At 37.8% G+C, this 22,726-nt stretch overlaps 1 protein-coding gene and 1 long non-coding RNA gene across 4 annotated transcripts in view; one reads left to right on the top strand and one right to left on the bottom strand.

Annotated features, from left to right (window-relative positions):
- LOC120601115 (uncharacterized) overlaps positions 1-22,726 on the bottom strand; it is a 77,547-nt gene that overhangs the window by 4,900 nt on the left and 49,921 nt on the right. The gene's annotated exons all lie outside the window — the stretch shown is intronic.
- AKR1D1 (aldo-keto reductase family 1 member D1) overlaps positions 12,723-22,726 on the top strand; it is a 34,097-nt gene continuing 24,093 nt past the window's right edge. The window contains exon 1 of one of the 2 annotated variants that reach the window (XM_039860773.1): positions 12,723-12,904. In XM_039860773.1, the coding sequence (XP_039716707.1) occupies positions 12,761-12,904 (144 nt within the window). In that variant the 5' untranslated portion in view covers positions 12,723-12,760. The remainder of the gene's footprint in view (positions 12,905-22,726) is intronic. The other variant, XM_039860772.1, reaches the window with a different exon arrangement.

Below are 22,726 nucleotides of genomic sequence, written 5' to 3'. Positions count from 1 at the left end.
CTGAGGTGGGCCCTGGGTGCCCCTCCCCATGAAGCTAAGGAAACATGTCTCTCTGTCTCTTATTTCCAAGAGAGGACTATGAAAGCCTAGAGAGCATATTATTCTTTGAAAAATCTAATAAAAAATCTGTAAACTTCTTTCCATCTTGGCAAATTCAGAGATGGCAGAGCCACTGTCAGCAACAGGAACTGCCGCACGTACGAGCAGCTGCAGCCACATGTCGCTGGCCCTGTTCCACCACTGCTGCCCACAGAACAACAATGCAGCCACATGATCACACTTTAAATCCATACTCACACTAATCTGCCACTGAGACTGAGCCTGCTAACACACTACAGCTTTCCAAAAAATGTTAGAGAACACTTTCTCAGTCAACTGGCTAACTGTTTGAAAATAAAATTTTATTAAACCCCTACCCTACAACTTATATGGGAATAAACTTTGGATGGACTAAAGATATACGTGTAAAATGAAACAAAGCTATCCAGAGAAAACAGAGATGAAATAATTTTATAATTTTAATGTGAGCAAGGTCTAGGCATAATATAAAAGGCAGAAAACATACAGGCTAGATTTATGTATACACGGACATATGTATGTCTATATGTATACATATATACACATACGTGTGTGTATATACGTATATGTACACATATGTATACATATGCACACATGTATACATATACACATATGTATACATATAGACACGCATAGCTATGCATCCACACAGAATATATAATTTAAATAATGGGATTAAAATATTACACATGCTATTATTAACTCAAATCTTTTTAGTGAACATTATTTAAATTGTTTTTCCCCAAATTCCCATTTTATCCCAAGTTAACAGTAATAACGGCCTGGGGTGTACCTTTCTATATTTTTCTTTATGCTCACATAATTCTATATAGATACACACACATTTAGTGAGGCTTGGTCATTTTTTTATTGTGCCCACTTCCCAACTCTTCCAATATAGATCTAATGCATTCTCATTAATGACTGAGTAAAAAGGGATTGTTAAAAGATGAATTTAGGCATATTAAAATTTTTAAGAGTGTATTTGAGCAAAAATCGATTTGTATCAGGCAGCATCCAATCCAGTGGACAGAAAGGAGCTCAGAGGAGCTGTACAAAATAAAAGACTTTTATAGGCAGAAGGGAGCCAGAACAAGGAAGTTATACGGGTTAGTTATGCAAGATTATTTTCCTTTAGATATGGCAGGGGTCTATTAGACAGATGACCTAACTAGTGCTGATCACATGATTCCTGACTGACTGGTTAAGGTTCTATTTGTGGGAGAGCAGAAGCTGTAATTCGGTCTCAGCTTGGTGATGTGGGGCTGGTGTAAGCGGCTCCATTTGGGCCTGCTGTCTTATTTTGAACAGGATAAAGCATTTTTTATTCCCCAAATGATAAGCATTTACTCCTTTTCCAGATTTTACTTCTAGGAACATCAATTATACGACACGAGATAGATAATATGCTTTTCTCTTTTGAGTTTCACTACAGGTGATCTTCTCCCAGTAATGGATGATTAGGGCTCAGCTGTTGACTTTGACAGCCTAAGAGCACCCGGTGTCCAAGGAGTGGGGATGAGGTGGAACAGGAGTAGGAAACGAAAAAGAGGAAGGAACGGCAATGGCGGGAAGGGCTGCAGAAGGAACTGAGGCCTCAGGGATATACTCTGCCATGCCGCAATTTGCCTCAGACTAGTATGGGGCACTCGCCTTAGGACGACGTCCACGCTGCCACAGAGAGGGTGGTAGAGGCCAGAGATTACTTGGAGGAGGATGGAAAACTCAATTTGAAACTAAGTGTTTTCACTACTAGAGTAGGAACTTAAGTTTCAGCTGCATTTTGTTCCTTTCTACAACACTGCCACCATGTGGCAGTAGAGGAACATTGCAGCTAGCCCACCTGAAGTGACAGAACTAATTCTCATGCTAATTCTGGCTGGTGCATCCTGGTGGTTTTCTTATGTCCGCTATGATTAATGATGTTGCATACCTTCATACATTTATTGGCCATTTGGGTATTATTGCTCTGTGAAGTACCTCTTCAAGTCTTTTGTCCATTTTTAGTTGGGATATTTGCCTTTCTCATTTCTGATATATAAGACTCCTTCATATAGTCTACATGTAAGTCCTTTGTCAAATAAATACATGTATCGTGACATGTAATATGACTACAGAAAAATGATTTTGAGCTTAAGTTTATATCTAGCTGTTATGGGTTGAATTGTGTCCCTCTCCCAGCAAAATATGCTGGCGTCTGAACCCATTACTCAGAATGTGGCTTTACTTGGTAATATGGTCGTTGAAAGTCTAATTAGTTAAGCTGAGATGAGGTCATACTGGTACAGGGTGGATCCTTAATCCAATATGACTAGTGCCTTAAGGAAGAAAAGACACTGAGACAGGTACAAGAGCAGCATACCATGTGATGACAGAGGAAAAGAACAAGAAAAAAAAAATCGTTAAAGCTATAGCATATTTGAAAAATTCAATTCTAATTGACATTTATAGAATACAACATCCAACCACTGACGAACACAGTCTTTTTGTGTGTACGTGAAATGTTCACCAAAATAGATCAAGTCTCAAAAAAATTTCAAAAGATCAAAAAAGTGGCCAATATGCTCTGTGACTACAATGTAATTAAACTAAAAATCAATACCTGAAAAATAACCAGAAAATTTCAACATACTAGAAATTAAACGCCTAAGTAACCTAAGGTCAATCGAACAAACTAGAAAGCCCAGAAACAGCCCCACATAAATATAATCACCTGATCTCTGACCAAGGAGCAAAGGCAATCAAATAGAGAAGGGATAGTTTTTATCAACAAATGATGCTGGAATAGCTAAACAGCTACAGGCAAACAAGCAAACAAACACACACACATACATACAAACAAATAAAAATAAAATAATCTAATCAGAGACCCTACACACCTTTCATAAAACTTAACTCGAAAATGAATCACAAATCTAGATGTAAAATGCAAAACAATAAAATTTCTAGATCGTAACAGAGGAGAAAATCTAGGTGACCTTGGGTTTGGTAATGAGTCTTTCCAAACAAAACCAAAAGCACAATCCATGAAAAGAAACTGATAAGTGAGACTTCATTAAAATTTAAAGCTTTTGCTACAAGAAAGACACTGTTAAGAAAAAGAAACAAGCCACAGACTGAGAGAAAATATTTGCAAAACAATATCTGATTAAGAACTATTATCTGAAATATACAAAGAGCTCTTAAACTCAACAATAAGAAAACAACCCAATTTTAAAATTGGCAAAATACTGAACAGAAACTTCACCAAAGAAGGTATACAGAATGGCAAATGGACATACAAGAAGATGCTCAACTTCATATATCATTAAGGAATTTAAGCTAAAACAATGTGATAACCATTATACATGTTCTAATGGCTAAAATGCATAACACTGACAACACCAAATGCTAGTAAGGCTGTAGAGCAATAGGAACTCTTGTTCACTGCTGGTGGGAACACAAAAAGATACAGCCATTTTGGAAGATAGCTCAGCAGTTTCTTACAAAATTAAATATACTCTTACCTTAAAATCTAGCATCACACTCCTTGGAATTTAACCAAATGAGTTGAAAACGTATAGCCTCATAAAAGCCTGCACACGAATATTTATAATAGCCTGATTCATAATTACCAAAACTTAAAAGTAACCAAGATGTCCTTCAATAAGTGAACAGATAAACAAACTGGTATATCTATACAATGGAACAGTATGCAATGAAAAGAAGAAATGAGCTATCAAGCCACAAAGAGACATGCATATTGCTAAGTGAAAGAAATCAGTCTGACAGCCTACATTCAGTGTGACTCCAACTACATGACATTTTGGAAATTTCAAAACTATGGCTACAGTAAAAAGATCAAAGATCATTGGGTACCGGGAGTTCAAAGGGAAAGATGGAGGGAAGGATGGACAGTTGGAGCACAAGGCAGTGAAATTTGTCTGTATAATATTGTAATGGTGAATAACTGTCATCATGCGTTTATCAAAACTCATAGAATATATAACTCAAAGAGTGAACCATAATGTAAACTGTAGACTTTAGTTAATAATAATGTATCTACACTGGCTCATCAATTGTAACAAATATACTGGGAAAACTGGGAGAGAGGTTTAAGGTGGTACAAGGGAACTCTTTTAACTTTCTGCTAATTTTTCTGCAAACATAAAACTGCTCTAAAGAATGAAGTCTATTAATTGAAAAAACTGTAGCCACTTAATCTGCACACTATATAATTTTACTAATTCCTATTACAGCTAATTCATACTAAATCTAAATATTTTGTCTGACCTTACAAACTAACTGTACGTTATAAAAATCAGAGGCAGAGTTAATCCAGGTTTATTCTGACAACTGATTCTTCCCTGAGTTATTGTTAATAAAGTCCATGCTCACCAATTATGTCACAAGAATAAGAATCTTTTGGTTCCACCACTACATATGCCACAAATGAAGAGATTGCTACATATCAAAAATATATGAGTGAGAGGATGCTGGGGTGGGAAACAGGTGGAGGGAGACAAGGCATCACCAGCCTGGAGAGGAGGTGACACTGTGCCAGGTAATAATACATCATCATTAGTCAAGTTGGCCTCAGCACCTGAGCCTCCAGCCTTTAAAAAGGTACCACCCGAAGAGTACAACCTGGAAACGCAGGGCTCAGAGTGGTCTGCAGGAAAACCTTATTTCCAGCTGCAAATCTGTAATGGCTTTCGGACGGATAACCCTTTTGCTTTCCGTGGCTTATCTTGGATATACATATGCAACACAGGAGAATAAAAAGGGCCTCTATGAAGCTACGGATAGTGAGGGACGCCGTTATATGAGGAGGAAATCATCGCAATGGGATTAACAGTGCTGGTTACTAGTAACAGATGGTTACCCATTACTAGTGCTGGATGGAGCTAAGTTAAGGACTCTGAAATCGCCAAATGATAGACTCTATGAATGCAAAATATCATGTTTCTTGTTTTAGAATATGGTAATGAGGAAAGATAGCAGTTGCAACCATCCCAGTATAGTAAATTTGTCCCTACAGAGCTGCAGCCATTATCTCATTCTTTTTCCACAAAAAGTTTCTCAGTATATTTCTTTTATTAAACCCTCTTATAAAAGTACCATGAGAATGGAAGTCGTTTTGTTAATTAGTAAGGTCTATATCATAAAAGTTCCCAGTGTTGTTAAAATCGCATGGTATTTCTAATAGTTTAAGGTGAACTGTGCATTTGCAACTGCTGTAAGGGTTTAGGTTTGTTCTGCTACTTACAAAGGGAATGTTTATTTTCTACCTGGCACAGAATCTATATTTGTGAAGAAAAAGAAATAATTGTAAATTATGGTAAAGCCTGCAGTCAACATTAAAGACAAATAGTTTTACAGAGTCACAGATGGCTCATATATTTTGGTTTTCCATTTCAGCTATTTTTGGTCCAGAATTTTATTTTAATTGAAAACATACTCCCACTCAACCACTAAAACAAAGATTAAATGGAAGAATAACACAAAGTAATTGGAGTTTTTTTTTTTAATAGTATGATATACCGAGGTATGATGTTTTTATTTGACTACAACTGTTATCTATTTTAGTTTTTATAAGTTAATGTTACAATGATATGATAAACATAAGACCAAATGTTCTTATAGTTATTTAAAAACTGGGACTACTCAGTAGATAAAACAGTGTCCTTACTGTCCTGGGTTTACCCTGTATAATTGAACTCTTTCTGACAAGAGTTCCGGATCGGTTTCATCTCTAGATAATTACCCCATTCTACAAATCACTGTAATTGGGGCTCAGTAATTTCATCTCTGAAATTTTGCTTCATTTATTTTTACCCAGTAATAATAACTGCACAGGCAGAGTTTATCATCATAATGTAAATTTTTAATTTCCAGTATTTTATTACGGTTTTGCAAGATATATGAAAATGCAATTATATCTGATTTGTAGATATTAAAGAGCTTAGCTACTGAGTTATCTACATGCAACTAAATTAAATCTTTACTACTGAACCCTAAAAAAAAATAAGTAATCGAGAGAGTGTGGTGTCAATGAAAGAACAAAGAGATCAGCAGAATGAGAGAGAGCCCAAAAAACCACCTGCACAAACACGTGCAACTGACCTTTGAGAAAGGAGCAAAGGTAATTTATTGATGAAATAAAGCCTTTTCAACAGATGATACTGAAAGAACTGTAGCAAGGGACACTGAAGAGCTAAACAATCTTGAAAAAGAAGAACAAATTAGGAAGACTCACACTTTCAAAACTTACTATGAAGCAAAGTAATCAAGACAGGATGGTATTAGTGTAACAACAGACATGAAGATCAGTGGAATGGAACTGATATTTCAAAAATAAATTCATGTGTTTTCAACAAGAGTGCCAAACCATTCAATGGAGGGAAATCGTCTTTTCAACAAATGATGCAGCTAGGAGGTTAGTACTATTACTCTACTAATACTGCAGTATCTTTACAAAGTTTATTCCAACTCTGAAGTTCTCGGCTTCCTTATCCAGAGGCTAGACCATCCATGTAAACTGAATGTCAACAAACCTTTTTCTCAGCCTCTATTATATTACAGAAATTATACTAGTCATTGAATTACTGCAAAGACCACTAGACATTGCCAGTATCTAGTAAAATCGCATATGCATTGATCCAGTAGGAATCTCTCCATAGATACATTGTTAAAAGCATAAAATCATGTGTGCACAAAGTGGTCACTGCCTAAATTATTCATATTTGAAAAAACACTAGGAAGAATCTCAAAAAACAAACAAACAAACAAACCAAACCAAACCATTTGACAAGGACTATTTTTCTGGGCACATTGCTGAGTCTTTCAGAAACCATTCCACAATTTTATTGAATCACATGCTTCTGGTTGATGGCTAAACCATGACTTATGTGGACATGAGCCTATTGCTTTTTTTTTGTCAATAAATGTGATCTTTGGTCAGAGACATTGTTACATGGCAAATAATTGCAATACATGAAGCATTATATAAATCGGCATATTCTGGCAGAAGTGCTGTGAGCAAGGAAGACAATTTGTGCCAAAGTGTCCATTTCAATGAGGACAAGCACCATCTCTTCTTTGATAGAAGGAGTCTAGTATAAGCACTGTCCCCAATTAAATCAATACGACCCTTTGGGGAATAGAGTATCTGCTGTTGTCTTGTTTGGTACTAGGAAGTAACAGGTTCATTCTCTCACCATATACACAACCAGCTAGACACTGCCCATGAATTAGTGTTGATTTTTAGATCATTTCTTCGTTCACACAGAATGGACAACAATATATACCACCCAGTGTGCTACCTTCACTCATATATTTAGGGCTACTCTGGAGTAAGGCCATAGTGTGGCAGCCATCCGCTTCTGTCTGGTGTTGGCCATGGTACATGCTGTCTTCCGTAAACCAGTCCTTTGGTTTTCTTCCTTTATTAACTGGTCATATGGAACTTCCCATGAAGATGTATGTGTAAGGAAATCACAGAATGTTAAGATTGGTACCAAATGGCAACCATTACCCTCCTTTGGCTTGAAAAGACAAAGCAGAGTGGTTCCTGAAACCAACAGAGTGATTGTGTTTCAAATTTCGTTTCTTTTAAAAATAATGTTTCATTATTTGTAGTTTTCCCTATAAACCACATACTGAGAAAAACATGTCCACGCAAAGCCTCGCACACTATCACTGAATTACTGGAAAGACCACTAGATACCACTAAGATTTATTTTAAAAATAAGTAAAATAATCAGCTTTGCTTGGCATTCCACAAATTTTCATAAATTTGGAATGACTGCAAACTTTTTCGTTTACCGAATGTAAGAAGAAAGAGGGGAAAAGCTTGATAAATGAAAATGAAAGTTCATCTTCCTGGGTAAATTATGTATAAGTAAAATATATTCATATAAATACACATCAATAATTATGTGCTTTTCAAGCTAAAAGAAACATACCCATATTTAAATGAAGGACTGGTAAAATAACTGTGTATTTAAAGATGATTTTCCCAGCATCTTAGACTTAAATATTCTTGTCACTTGAAAATAATTATATTTTACGAGATAAATTAAATGCCCTAGAGACAGGTTATTTCCATCATCGGTTCTCTTTCACATATCAGCATCCGTAGTTGTGACAGTTTGAAACCAACAACTCCCCTTCCCTATCTGAACAAGAAAAATCCCTTGATTATTTAACCTGTGTGAGGACACTGAATATTCCCTTTTAGTATAGGTTAACCACAGCTGTTTGAATTGACCAAATCCTTATCTCCAGAACTGCATGGGGCACAACTGACCCTCAGCAACACCATGGACCTAGTAAGTAAAGGTAAATGATATTCCATAACCTCGGGCCGGTGAGCTATTTCAGAGCAGATGTATAGCCTGTCAGCAATGTTTAGTATTAGTAATTGGATTTATGACTTGCACCTGGTTTGGGGGGTATTGAGCGTTCAGACTGGAATATGCCTGGGCGACCAGCTCACTCTCAACAGGTTTGGGCTTCCTGGTACTGAGGTGCTTAGGCACTGGTGGTTCAAAATCTGAAGACAAAGTATATCCTGAGCAACGGAGGGACGGGAGGGTAAGGAAGCCTGCCCCCGAGATCTCCAGACCCCTACCAATACAGGCCTTCTACTGCTATTGCTATATGATACTTGTTGCCTGTAACGAGTATAAATTGAGTTCTGTGAATACTTTCAATAATCAAACACTTAATCAAACGTAGTTATTCACCGATAACCCTAATTTAATTGTATTCATTAATAGTTCACAATTAAAAACAAAAACTAGATATTGTCAGGCAAGTTATGCTACCACAGATTCAAATTCCTTCTTGGCATATAAGCCTTTTCCAGAAGTAAATTTACTTCAGATAACAGGTATCTGGGCTGGCCTGCCATAGGCATGAAATAAAAAATATTGGTTCAAACAGTATTTTTTATTATGTTTTGATCATTATTTGCTTATTTTTAGGGTAGATTAAGACTTTTTCTTGCCAGACTAGTATTAAAGAGCTTTGAGAAGTTTTGCCTTTTACTCAAAAAATGTATTGTCCTTATCCTTAATCTTCAGAAAAATGTATAGAAAACATAGAAATTCTAAAACTAAAGATCATCCAAGTTCTGAGAGATTAGAATTTCCACGTCTCAAGATACCCCCATTAACCTAAGTGACATCGGCTTTCTCTTTACAAGTCAATAACGGACCACCCCGTGCATTTAGAAACTTTCCTCTGGTCCCAGTCCTTCCTCACTGCAAACTGATATGACAGATACTGGGAATCTTTTCAATATACAGGTCCGGGTGGCCTTTCCAAAGTAACCGCAATCTCTGAATGACCTGAAATCTGGAGGTTAGGTCTTCCGGAAGAGAAAGCAAAAGATTCGCCTAGAGCTTCCATGATTATCACCTTGTCAGGTACTACTAATAATTAACACAGGAGAAAAACTCTAAGGTAGTGATCTTTGGATTCATATATTCAATAAAAAAGACAGACATTGTTTTCTCTAAATCATCAGACTTCCATTTCAATGACAGACTTCAAGCTGAGAGTTCTTTGAAATCTCTCAGAAGCAGATAATCTCGCAAAATAAATTGACTCAAGCCCTCAGTTGAAGCTAACGATTATGTAGTTTGCTTAGATCGCTGGAACAAGATTAATTTTCGACTCGACAGCCTTTTTCTTTGGGTTTGTTTTACTACTAATCTTGCCTAATAGCATAGGCTGAAGCTCCCAGTGACTGAATAAAGTGTTCTCAGTATGCTCTCTCACACCTTCATTTTCTTCCTCTGAACCCCTGAGGGTCTTTTTGTGACATTAAGGAAAGACAAAACATTCTTATGTATTTTTCTCAGATTTCTCAGATTGTAGTCATTGCTGTAAATCCGACTGGTGGATACCACCCGTTTGATTCTGCTGAAAAAATTAGCAAGTGTTTTTAAAAACACTTTCATGATAGATTCCCTGTACAGATGTCTTCTGGGTACTGAAATTTCTCTCATATTATGAATCCCAACCTTGTGAAAATTGGACTGTGCCTCCACATCAGCAAAATGCTCCTTGTGAGATCACTAAATCTGCCAACTAAGCCCAGTGTACTGAGGAGCACGAACCCCTGACACTGCAGTGTTCCGTCTGTTCTCTTCAGAATCACTGCAGAAAATGTTTAACTTCCCTCGGAAGACACATCTGCCTGTGGGGCCCGATGACTGGTTCACTGTTGAGATCCAATTGAGATAAGCAATATTCATATTCTCCATGGAATCTATGCACCCCTAAAATATAATTTTCTACGTGGATACTACTACTAGAGGCCCACCACACCAGTTTAAATTTACCAGCCAAGGTATTCATGGACAAGCACATTGCTCATAATTTCTTCTTGAATAACCAAGAGGGAGTTTATTCCAGAACAAACATACCTTGTTGCAAATATATAAATATCAAAACCCAGCTGGATTTTTAAGCACGTTGTTGAGACCTGGGTTTAGTCATCTAGGCCCCAAAATGAATAATCATTTACAAAACTAATAATATTTTTTCTAGTAATTGTCTGAATTGCAGTTGATCACTGCATCCTATCTTGATTCTTAAATGCTACTATATAACCACTTTCGCATCAAATGATTCAACAATTCATTCTATGAGAAGGATCAGAAGGGACTTGTTTAACTTAGATGCAACATACCCCAGATAATCTAACCAAAATACTGACAATGAGAAAGATCTTATCAAAGATTAATATCCCATAGCCTGACTTTGTCTTTGGCCAAAAGTGGGGATTTAGAAAGAAAGGGGGAAAAAAAGCAGCCCTATGCCTATCAAGTGGTAGCTGGCCTAGTTTTTACCACTAGGCCATCCATAGTGTTCTCCTGCTAAACATAAGCAATTTCACAGATTATCAGTATCAAATGAGGACTCTTCATGATCCAGATAAGAAAAAACTAAGTCCACATCATAATTATGCCTGAGTAGAAATACCATGCAACCACAAAAATTCCCATCTTCATCTAATATGAGTGACTTCTGCTTTTTCTCCAGTGGTGTCTCTAGCCACACTCTGTCCCTTCTGCTTCCAAGATAAAAATTATTAAAATACCCAACCACTATATTGCCTCTGCTTTATGAATACACACACACATGCACGCACACACCAATGCACGCACACACCAATGCCTGCATCCTCAAACTGTCCCCCAGATTCACCTAACACAGCCCATTTTCTACAATGAGCTCTTTCTCTCTCTCCCTCTCACTAAGGCACCCTGTGCTTCCCCACAGAGTACAAGTCTTCTTGCTGCAGGAAGCTTATAAAACTAACTTCATTTGTTTACAGGTATGTTCCTAGTAGCCCTTGACTGGCAGCATTACCAAATGATTGACTAAACGTGGCCATGGGAAGTAACTGTCATAGGATATACTCAAGAAATTTTTACGGTCATTTTTATTAGTCATTTCCCGAACTGCTACTTCTTGCCTTTTTCTTAACCATCTCCAGAATCTTCCTGAGTGGGATTAACCCCAACTCCAAATTCAGAAATGGCTTCTAATTATCTTAAAGCAGTCAGTCTTTTATTTCTTTTGACCACTGTGACTGATTTAGTGATATATATCATTGAACCAAGAAAGGCAACTGAGTTCAAAAAGACCATTCCTGGATCACTGTGTGAGCTATGAGAATGTACTGGCTGGAAAATTACTGCTTGGCTATCTCCCATGGGAACATAGGCTATTGCCCATGGGAACACAGGCTATCACCCATGGGAACATAACATTCTAACAACAAGCTTTCTGCTTCTGTATCCCCGCTTGCACAACCGACCTGTGGGTTGACAGGTAGTGAATAGGAGAAAAGCAGACCTTTGTGTTTAAGACAGAATGAGGAATGGGATTTAGGGCTTAAAAACCTTGTACCTCTACATTTCGGGGCTGCTTAATTTGGGGTCTGCGTACCTCTGGCAGACCCAGCTGGCTGAAAAAAGAGCGTGTTTCCTATAACTCACTGAGTTCTGGTGGTCCGTGTGTCTTTCCGGGGCTGGTGGCTACAACGAGAAGAGTAAACTGTCTTTTTTATTAAGTTCGAACCCAGAACCATGTCACCCCAAGGGCTGGTTACCATCTTTCAGTGATAAGGGGAGAGTCTGCTGAGAGAGTGAGGAGGCAAAGAACTGGAGAGTGAGAAGCTGGTTCCTGGATGTATCATTTGTTCCTCTAGTCCAGTTTTCCCAAACTTAAGTAGGTGATAAAAATCCCAGACCCCTTCCTAGTTCTCTGCATCAGTTTTCAGGAAGTCTGGGACACCCCTCCAGTCTCACCTCAAGCTAGCCATGATGTTGAAGTTTTCAGGAATATAAAGCAATAAATTTCCTTTTTAGTTTAAGAGAATATGAAATAGTCCTGTTACTTGACAGCAAAAGCATTCTAACAGATAGAAGCCAGCTAGATTAACAGGTCCTTTTGGGTTTTTTTCCAAGCTTTTCTTTATAGCAGACACAAACTCTCGATGAGTTACTTATGTCTCTGATAAAGTTCAAAGGACAATCTGAGTTAGGATTTCCAAAAAATCTGGAAGAAAACAAGTTGAGAAACAGATCTGTCAATCTCTCTTCCCTCCCACTGCTCCTCCCTCTGGCCCTTTCTTTGATTAAACAGGCCCTAGGACGTAGTCTTCAAAAAGATTCTTTCCATGGTGTTCAGAATCACTCCTGGGTATCTGAAACCCCAGGCTCTCTCCAAGATGTACCTCAGTGCTGCAGACCATCGCATACCTCTAAGTGATGGAAACAGCATTCCTATCATCGGGCTTGGTACCTTCTCAGAACCTAAATTGGTAAGCTGAACTGTTTTTTTTGTTTGTTTGTTTGTTTTTTTAAACTTTCTTAAAGCAAAATCTGCAAGTCATTTTAAATGGATCTCAATGGTTTACTTTTTGTAATAATGAAAGCAACCTCCAAGGCCTACTGTTTACCTGAGTAAATATTGAGCAAAACCTTAAACTAAATCAATTTGTGACTACAAATTATCTTGGATTAGAGAATGGGACTTTTCTGCTTCCTTTACTAAAATTCAGGTGGATATTAATTATTTGATTTTAGGCACATGAAGTTATTGAGTTTATGGCTTGTGGTTTTTTTTAAGTTTATGTTTGAGAATTTTTAGTTCAGTCTAACATATAGTAAAAATCTACCACGTGTGAGGCACTAACCTATGGAAGCTTCAAATGTGATGATCTTAGTCTCTGCTTCCTGGGGCTTAAAAATCTAACAGTGGAGATACACTAATTAACAACTAATTATTGAACAGTAAAGAATAAATGTCCTGGAACTAGAAATATAAATTTGACCATGAAGGCTGAAGTGGGTTTACATTAAAACACAATAAAGTTTCTACCTAAATCTTTCTACTATCCTCATTGCAATTCAACATTTCATGCTGATTATCAGAATAAAGTGATATGTGTAGAAATGCTACTGAAATTCGAGTAATCGTGTATGAATGAATTCTGTAAAACTAAGTATGAGCGGGTCAGGCAGAGAAGCAGAGCTAAGGCAGGACTTTTCAGGCAGAAAGGGGAGTACAGAGGCGCAGGATATACGATGTATCCAGGGAAGGCTAGACCCACAGTGGCTGGCACATGGAATCGGTGGAGGTAAAGGCAGCTGGATCTGGAAATGTAAGTTGAGACTGGATTACAGAAAGGGAGGAATTACTTAAAGTTTGGGAATAGAGCAATAGCATCATCAGGTCAGTGTTTTTGAAAGATGATTCTGGGGCAGCACGAAGAATGGAAGGCAGAAGATAAAGAAACTACAGGTACCATGGGTGGTTAACACTTGTATCGCAATCCCCCATTCCAGGTCAACCACTCGGTTCCCTTGTTTTGGCAATGCAAAGAAAAATCACTGTTGGAACAATTGTAAGAGTCTGGATCACTAGTCCCTTTCTCTGCTCTCTTGTTCACTGTCTCTGTGTGACCTCATTCATAATCTCTGCTTCAAGTGTACATACGCAGACATTTTTAAATCTCTATTTCCTATTCTGTTTGTTATATCTCTCTACACACTGTGAACTGGCTACATTAGAACCACCTGGGGCATTTTTAAAGAAATGTAGATCCTTAGGCTAACCACTGGTCTACTGAATCTAATCTGTAGTTCTGTTGGATAGTTCTGTTGCACCATCAAGTATGGTCTCCATCTTCCACAGGCACCTCTAACAATATGACAAAGTGCACTCACCATCTTCCTTTCCCCGCAAATACTCCTCCTAGCAAATGCCACCACCACTCCCAGCCATCCAAGCCAGAACCCTGAGTAAATTCCTTCGTTCTACCCTCTTCCTCATGAGAAAAGTGAGATATAAAAAGATTAAATAAATTGCCCCAAACTTATAATGCAAAAGAATGGAGCAAGGATTTGAACCAACGGAGTTTGGCTTCAGATCCTATGCTCTAATCTCTATACTCTATTGCCTGTTATGAATGTATCTTCTATCAATGAAGCTGCATATTTCTAACTATGACCTTCTATGTGTATTTCTGTATATGAAAGTATCTAGGACTATACATCCTGAAGCATATAGCCTAGAAGATATATACATATGTAAATGCTATGGGTTAGAGACATTCAAAAGCAGTCATATCTCCAAAGGAGTTATAAATTACTTCGGAAGATAAGATCTATACCAATTAAAGACTATGACATAAGAGGAATACTATTAGAAATGAAGATCACGCATGTACAAAAACCACATTTGCGATCAGAAATATTATCAACTGTAGAGTAATATAATATATGGAGTTGATAGGTCTCACGAAATCAGAAACTCTAATGTGAAGAAAAATACACAACACGTATCTGGAAGATTTTCGGTAGGGGAAGGGGTAGAGCCGGGATTAAGGCGGGATGTGGAAGTGGGGAGAACGGAGCATCTCGGAGAGAGCCGACTCATGGCCTCTGCTCCAAGCCAAATGACGGACAGCTCCTTTATCACCTACCCAGGGCCTATGCGGCAGAGGCGAGAATGGCCTGTGCCCAAGTTGGTCACCCTGAAATAAAAGTTCTAAATTAGATTTAACTTCAGAATCAGTCTTATTCCAAGAGGTAGAGTCAGATGCCAAAATTTAGTCTTTTCCCCTAGACATGCCTGAAGATCTTTCCAAACCTTTCATTCCACAAGAGACACGAGGTGAATACCAGGCTGAGGTAACTCTTTTATTGGAATTCATTCATGTTTCGTGTACATAGTCAAGTCAGTCAATATTTGCCCTGAGATCCTGCTCTGTTGCGATACAGAAGTCAGAGAGCAGCAGGGCACCGGGTGAAGATTTAGGCATATCTTCAGGGGGAGATGGAAGGGAACAGAGATGGACGGCTACAATACAGAAGACGAACAGCATCACCTCCAACTTCAGCACCGTTTAGATTCCAACAGAATATATGGAGACAGGAATTGTAGGAGAGTAGCTTGGGAGAACAGTATTACAGAGCTGTGTGTGGCTAACAAGCTCAGTTTCTCCTGCCTTACAAAGGCTTTTTTTTCTTCTTAATATGCCCAGCTTTCTTGTAAAAGTGTTTCTTTCATGTCTGTGTATTCAGGGACTTTGAGATGTAACCAACATTAGTAGCACTAGGCACTCCGGGCATTGATCGCTAAGGAAAACTAAAATGTACAAATTATCTATGTGGCTTTTTTCTATGTGAGCTTCCCAGAATGCTTTCGTACAGAAGTGAAACAATCTATAATAGCCCCCAACAGAGTTCCCTCTATTTCTGTCTCTCTCCTTATAGCTCCATCTGGGTAAGTCTAATAGTGAGAGTTTTGAGTCTTGTTCCTTTTTTTTTTTTTTTTTTGCTTTGGATAGAAATTAATTCAGATTTATGAATATAAGCCCATGAGTTAACAGTCACTGTTAATAAAAAAAAACTTCAAGTAAAACCCAAGAATATTACCAGGTGTGCAAATGGCACAGATCCAGGACCTATGGTAAATATTTTGGAGAGTAGATAATAATGTGGTTCAATAAATATTTATTGCCCGCCACATGTGAGGCATTTTTGTAGATAACACAGGAATCGAAACAATGGGCTAGAAACATGGAATTTAAAAGCCGTAAGTGGATGACTAAAGGCAGATAAAAAAATTACACATATAACTAACACATATGGAAAAGCTGAAGTGCTTTGAGATAACACTTGTTCAAAGATGAAAGTAAAAATGAACAAATCTAGTTATGGGGTAGGGTAGATCAAGAAACATCAAGCTATAGGGAAGCAGTGGCCTAGGAAGGTGAATTGGGGTCATAACTGATCCAGTATTTTTCTGGGTGGCCCTGGTTGAGATTTCTGTAACTGCAAAAGTCTTTACAACCTGAAGAGCGAGCCAAAGGCTTTGCATGTGGGGCAAAGAAGACGTAAAGTCCAAACCTTTGATGAGTACCAACAAGGAGCCCGAAACATGGAGTCCGTTCTGCCTCTGAGCCGGAGGAAGCAGGGGGCACAGAACCTTGTCAGAAATACGCCATCCTTTAAATATTCCTTGCTTTTTCCTCAATGCACATCTGATTCCCCTCCTCTCAACCCAGGGAACCTTGTTTCTCCTAAAGAAGGCAAAGTCTTGTTCTTACATCAAGTACTATTTTCTTTATGCTGAGGACAGGTTGTTAAAGGAGAATAATTATTCAATGACACTTGTTAAAGCACGGTAAGGAAGATTTTTCTCAAGAGGGTCTGTTGTGATGGGTATAGGGAACACGGGGCTGGAATTTTGCATAGAGGAGAGAGATGGTGCTCAACTCAGAATACAGCACAGGCAAGTGGGAATGTACAGCCAAGGAGCAGGATAGGGGTTAGTGGGTAGAAAACTACTAAGAGGAAACATCAGAGGTAAAGGGGGATTTGACTAAACTGACCTAACAAGATTCTTGCCCAAGACAGAGCCGAGTGACTAGACATCAGCTGCGGGGTGGCGGAGGATGAGGAACCTGATTCGGTATCAAGGGTGATCAGTAATGGAGGATGGGGGTTCTTGCTAACCTGATTTACCGGGATTCATGACCAGATCGGCCGATGCAGAGATGAACACAGAAATTCATTTTGAAAAAGAGTTCAAGGGAGCTTGATCAGAGTTTGGTCAAGAATCTGTCTCAGGGGAGGGTGGTCTCATAATCTCTATGTAAAGGGACCAGGCAGGAAGCCTATATAAGTGGTCCTAGGTGCTACATCTATTTCTCAGTTTTGTTCTGCTTTCCCGCTTTGATAGTAGACATGAGTGCAAGAAATGTTTTATTTTCTTCTTTGCTACAAGAAAACACATGCAACTACGCTCAGGAGATGACAGCCAGTCAACGACACAATATGATTTCACGCACCATTCTAAAAAAGGATGCCAATTTCTCCATTATAGCCAATTGCCACGCATAAACAAGGGTCCAGTATGGCCTGATCTTCTAACGATTTTCAGAGGCTGTTATAAAGTAATTATTAATTTTTCAGTAATGACAACTCATTTATATTTTTGTAAAATGCTAGCTATATGATTCAGGAACAAAGAAAAAAATCAGTGGACGTTTGTTTCTACTTTTAGTATAGTGCATATCCTGAGTTCTTTCTAGTACCTGGGACCCCTTCACACTCACACTCCTGCCACAGAAGCCTTGGTTTTTAGAAATCAAATGCCTTGAACTGACTTCTGCATTTTGTTACACCATTCCTCTCTACAGGCAATGAATGCTACACATCAGCTGTAAAAAGTGGCTTGGTGGTGGAGGTAGAGGGTAACAAAAACAAATGTCAGGGAGAAAAAGGTAGGTTCATATTTCATAAATATTGACCTGCCAAAGTTAAAATGAATTAAAATGAGAAGAGATGGAATACACAGAGATCAAGCAAGAAAGCTTCTGTAATAAATCAAGCAAAAAATAATGTCTTGAATTTGGTTGGTGGCTATGGGGAAAATGATTTCGCTGGAGGGAGCCTGGGAAGGAAGTAACTTAGCTGAAGGTTACAAATCATTAGGGTAAACGCTACAAAGCTCTGCAATCAACTGGAGCCAAGCACAAGAGCACGAATGGTAGTGGATCCAAGGCCGAAAATGACGTTTCAGGCCCAGGTTTCAATACTCTTCGGATCTAAGTTTTTAAAATTTGTTTGAATCACTTACCCCTTATTTTTTATCTACCTTCTTTTTTTTAAACCCTTAAAATTTTGAAATATGATACACTTAGAGAGGGATAAATACTTTTAAAACTAACATCTGTGTAGCCACCACCCAGATCCAAAATTAGAACACGCTAAACCCCAGAAGCCTTCTCTGTGCCCTTCCCAATCCAAAGTCGTCCCTCCCTCAAGAGTTACTGCTCTTAGAACTTTTTATGGTGATTATTTTCTTGCTTTTTTCCTAAGGGTTGCACAACTCTAACATGCGTTTCTAACAATGTATTTTAATTTTGACAGTTTTTGGACTTTCTATGAATGAAAACATACTGAACGCATTATTTTTTGCCTTGCTTCTTTTTCTAAATATGATGCTGTAAGGCTCATCCATGTTAATTATCATGTCTTCGACCATTTTTATTGCTGTATAATATTTAACTATTTATATTTAATATTTAACATCAGTATCCATTTTACTGTTGGTGGACATTTGTATTGTTTCCAGTTTGGAGCTTTACAGGCAGTATTGTTACAAAGAGTCTTGCATATGTCTTACTGAGATATATACACCTATGAGTGGAATTGCTATGCCATCAAGAACCAGTATCTTCAATTTTAGTAGATGATGTCAATATAAATAATTTCCAAAGCGGTCATATAAATTACAGTCCCTCCGACTATGTAAGAGAGTATCAACTGCTCCACACTCTCACCAACAGGTGGTGTTTTCTTTTTTTTAAATTTATGCAGCTCTGGTAAGTGTGTATCATCTCCGTGTGGTTTTAATTTTCATTTCCTTTACACTCTGGATGAGATTAATTTTTCATATCTTTTATTAACCATTTGGATATCTTTTGCAAAGTGGCTATGCCTTCTACGTATTTTTCTTTCTCAGATTTCTCTTTTCTTATTGATATGTTGGATTTTTAAAATATCTGGATATGAGTTTTTTGTCAGTTATATCTATGTGAAAAGATCTCTTCCCATTTGTCTTTTTACCTTTTTAATGGTGTCTTTTGATGAACAGAGTTTCTCAGTTTTAATGTGGTCATACTCTTTAAATTCATCATTAGTACTTTCTCTAGCTTGTTTAAGAAATCCTTCTTTACCCAAGTGTCTTAGCTGGGAGCTCTGAGGAACAGCCTCTGAGAAGGAGATTTGCATACAGGTAGCTTATTGGAGCGTACTCTCGGGAACCAGACCTGTAAAGGGGTGAGAAAAGCGAGTCTGTGCAGGGGGGAGAGTTGAACTGTGATGCGATTGCTCTGGAATGGGAATGACGCTACAGGGCTGTGCTGAGTTAAGGTAAGATCAGGCTTTTACGCCCTGTGTCATCCACAGAGGGAACCAGATGCGCATAATCAGCAACCAACACTTCTGGCAGCTGAAGGCACAGGGTACGCTCTGATATGTCTTACAGTCTACCCTTGGTGCCAAGCGGACCTACTGGTTTTATACGCTAAGTTCACCCCTGGCACTAGCTCTTCCAGAATTATTTGGTCTCTTTCCTACAAAAAATTTAAAAGTTGTAGGTTAGCAGGATGCACACAGCTCCTGCCACTAAAGCTGTCTTTAAGTTGTAACTTACACTTATCATCTCCCTCCCAGACAACGCATTCTATGCTCTTAGCCAATATATCTGCTAGTCTAGGTGACTTAGCTCATATTACCTGGAGTAGTCTGAGTCAATTTAACCTCTCAGGTTATGGCTGCTGCCCTGTCCACTAACTATTAAAATTGGTAAGGAGTGTATCACTGGATCACCTAGGTGCCAAATGCTTTCTTCCCTGTTCCACTGTGTAACAATGTTGGAGCCCTACCTCCTTCAATAAGATCTCTTACTCCTGCCAATAAGGCAACTTGAATGCTGAACTCTTGAAATAAGGAGCCTGGTTTCAACTGAGAACTAGGACCTTTAGATTCACAGAGGCTAAAATTCAGAGGTAGGAAGCACACATTTTCCAAGCGGGTCAAAGGGAGTGATGCTAAAAGGAATCACTCCTACTAGGTTTTCGGACTCAAGTATTGTACTTAGTGGGGACACAATACTATATAGAGGACGTTGACCTAAGGTACATGTTACATCATGGAGGATGAGACCTCATCTTTAAGGACCCTTCCCTTTCTTAAATGGGAAGAAGGGTGCTCTTGGCTGTTTTAGGAAACAGAATTCTTTATTTTACTGAGGTTGTCCTTACTTGTTAAGTCAAAGTTTTGCACTTCAGATTTTCCGATTGTATCACTTATTTAAGTCACCAAATATGGTATTCTATTTGATCTTTCTGATTTTTCCCTAAAAGGGATTTTCCTAAAGAATCTGTCAGAATTTATATAAAATTTGCTTATGCTATATTTAAGAATTATAAAGAAGTTTTTTTTATGCCCATATTTCCAACCAGTTCCTCTAGATTGGTTAGAATTAAGTCTAAAATAGTAATTCACCTCATTGCTGCTTCTGCCCTAAAGGAGAACATTTTAAACAAGAGTGTACCAGATATTCAGCTTTTGGAAAAGGCTCTTTAATGATGGCTGAATAATTGAAGACTTTCACTACTATAATTTTCTTCTCTGCTATCATCTTTATTAAATAAAGCACCACTCGAATATTACTTCAGGCTAACAGTCAATACCACACTCCTATCTTAGCTCTTCCCTTTCTCCTTTTCTTTATCCTAAATGCTGTCCCCTGTGTTTCTTTTCTTAGTTAATCTTTGAAAATATGAGCATATACTTTAATATGCTTTGTTTTCTCTTCCCTTGTAACCTACTTTAGCTCTGTACCTAAATTATTCGTTTCAGCCCACAAAATCTCTGTGATATTGCTGAGATTATATTTACCATCTCATATAAAAATTCTTTTCGTTAATACTACTGTATACACATAAGAAGTAAAGCAGTATTTTAATTTTTTTCCCTTGTAAGTTTCTGGATTCTACCCCAAGCCTCCTCTTCCCATTGTGCTTCTCTTGGCGCGTCGCTGTCATTCATAATATCTCATTTTACAGGCTGAGTTTTTTGCCTCAATTTCTGTTCCAGCCCTATTAATCCTGTTGTCAATTAATTAATCAAAGAGGTTCTAGAAGGTGTATATCTTTTTCCAAATATTTGATATTTGTTACTATCAATCCTATTTTCTAATACCATCTGTGTAGCCAGTTTGTTCATTTTTCTTATCATCTTATCTTCTCAATAGTGCTGACTTTCCACTGAAATACAGAAAGAAAATACAATTTATGGTCCCAAGACTTTGTATATCCAGTCCAGGACCATAAAGCCACTAGAAATACAGGAGATTTCTTGTCTCACTCATTTTACAACAAACCAAGAGCTATGGACCAGAGTTCACAGGTCCGATATGATTTGTCAAGCACTTGGTTAGAATACTGACAATATAGAAGCAAGCACAAGTAGTTTCAACATTTACAAATAACATCAGAATGATCACCATCTGAATATAAGTGCAATAAAAATCAACAAATAGGATTAAAACTCTCCCACACACACATCCTAAAAGATGATGTAAATTTTTTATTTGATGAGACTAGGTGTTCATCTTGATGGAAATCTCCGTTAAGACTTCCATTCCTCATTAAGAAAAAACATAACTAAATTGAGACACACACTTTTTTTTTCAATTACAGTTGATGTTCAATATTATATTAATTTCAGGTGTACAGCATGGTAGTTACATTTATATAATTTATGAAGTGATTCCCCTGATAAATCTAGTACCCATTTGGCATCATTCAGTTATTATAACATTATTGACTATATTCCCTGTGACTGTTCCATTAACTATCAATTTGGACTTCTTACTTCCTTCACCTTTTTCACCCAGCCCCCAACTCTGCCTCCCATCTGGCAACCATCAGTTTGTTCTCTGTATCTATGAGTGTTTTTGTTTTGTTTGTTTGTTTATGTTGTTCTTTAGATTCCATATAAATGTGAAATCACATGACGATTGTTTTTCTGAGTTGTTTTATTTAGCATAAGACCCTCTAGGTCCATCCATGTTGTCACAAATGATAAGATTTCATTTTTTATGGCAGAGTAATATTCCATTGTATATATGTACTATTTCTTTTTTATTCAGTTATCTATTGATAGACACTTAGGTTGCTTCCCTATCTTGACTATTTTAAATAATGCTGCAATGAACATAGGGATGCATACATCTTTTCGAATTAGTGTTTTAGATTTCTTCAGATAAATACCCAGAAGTGAAATTGCTGGATCATAAGATAGTTCTATTTTTAGTTTCTTAAGAAACCTTCACGCAGTTTTCCATAATGGCTGTACCAATTTGCAATTCCGCCCACAGTGCATAAGGGTTCCTTCTTCTCCACATCCTCGCCAACACTCATTTGTTGATTTATTGATGATAGCCATTCTGGCAGGTGCGAGGTGATATCTCATTGTGGTTTTAATTTGCATTTCTCTGACGATTAGTGACCTTGAGCATCTTTTCTTATGTCTATTGGCTATTTATATGTTGAGAC

Source organism: Pteropus medius, unplaced genomic scaffold (assembly GCF_902729225.1).
Source record: "Pteropus medius unplaced genomic scaffold, Ma_sr-lr_union100, whole genome shotgun sequence".
Lineage (NCBI taxonomy): Eukaryota > Metazoa > Chordata > Mammalia > Chiroptera > Pteropodidae > Pteropus > Pteropus medius.
This window is presented reverse-complemented; position numbering and strand designations above follow the sequence as displayed.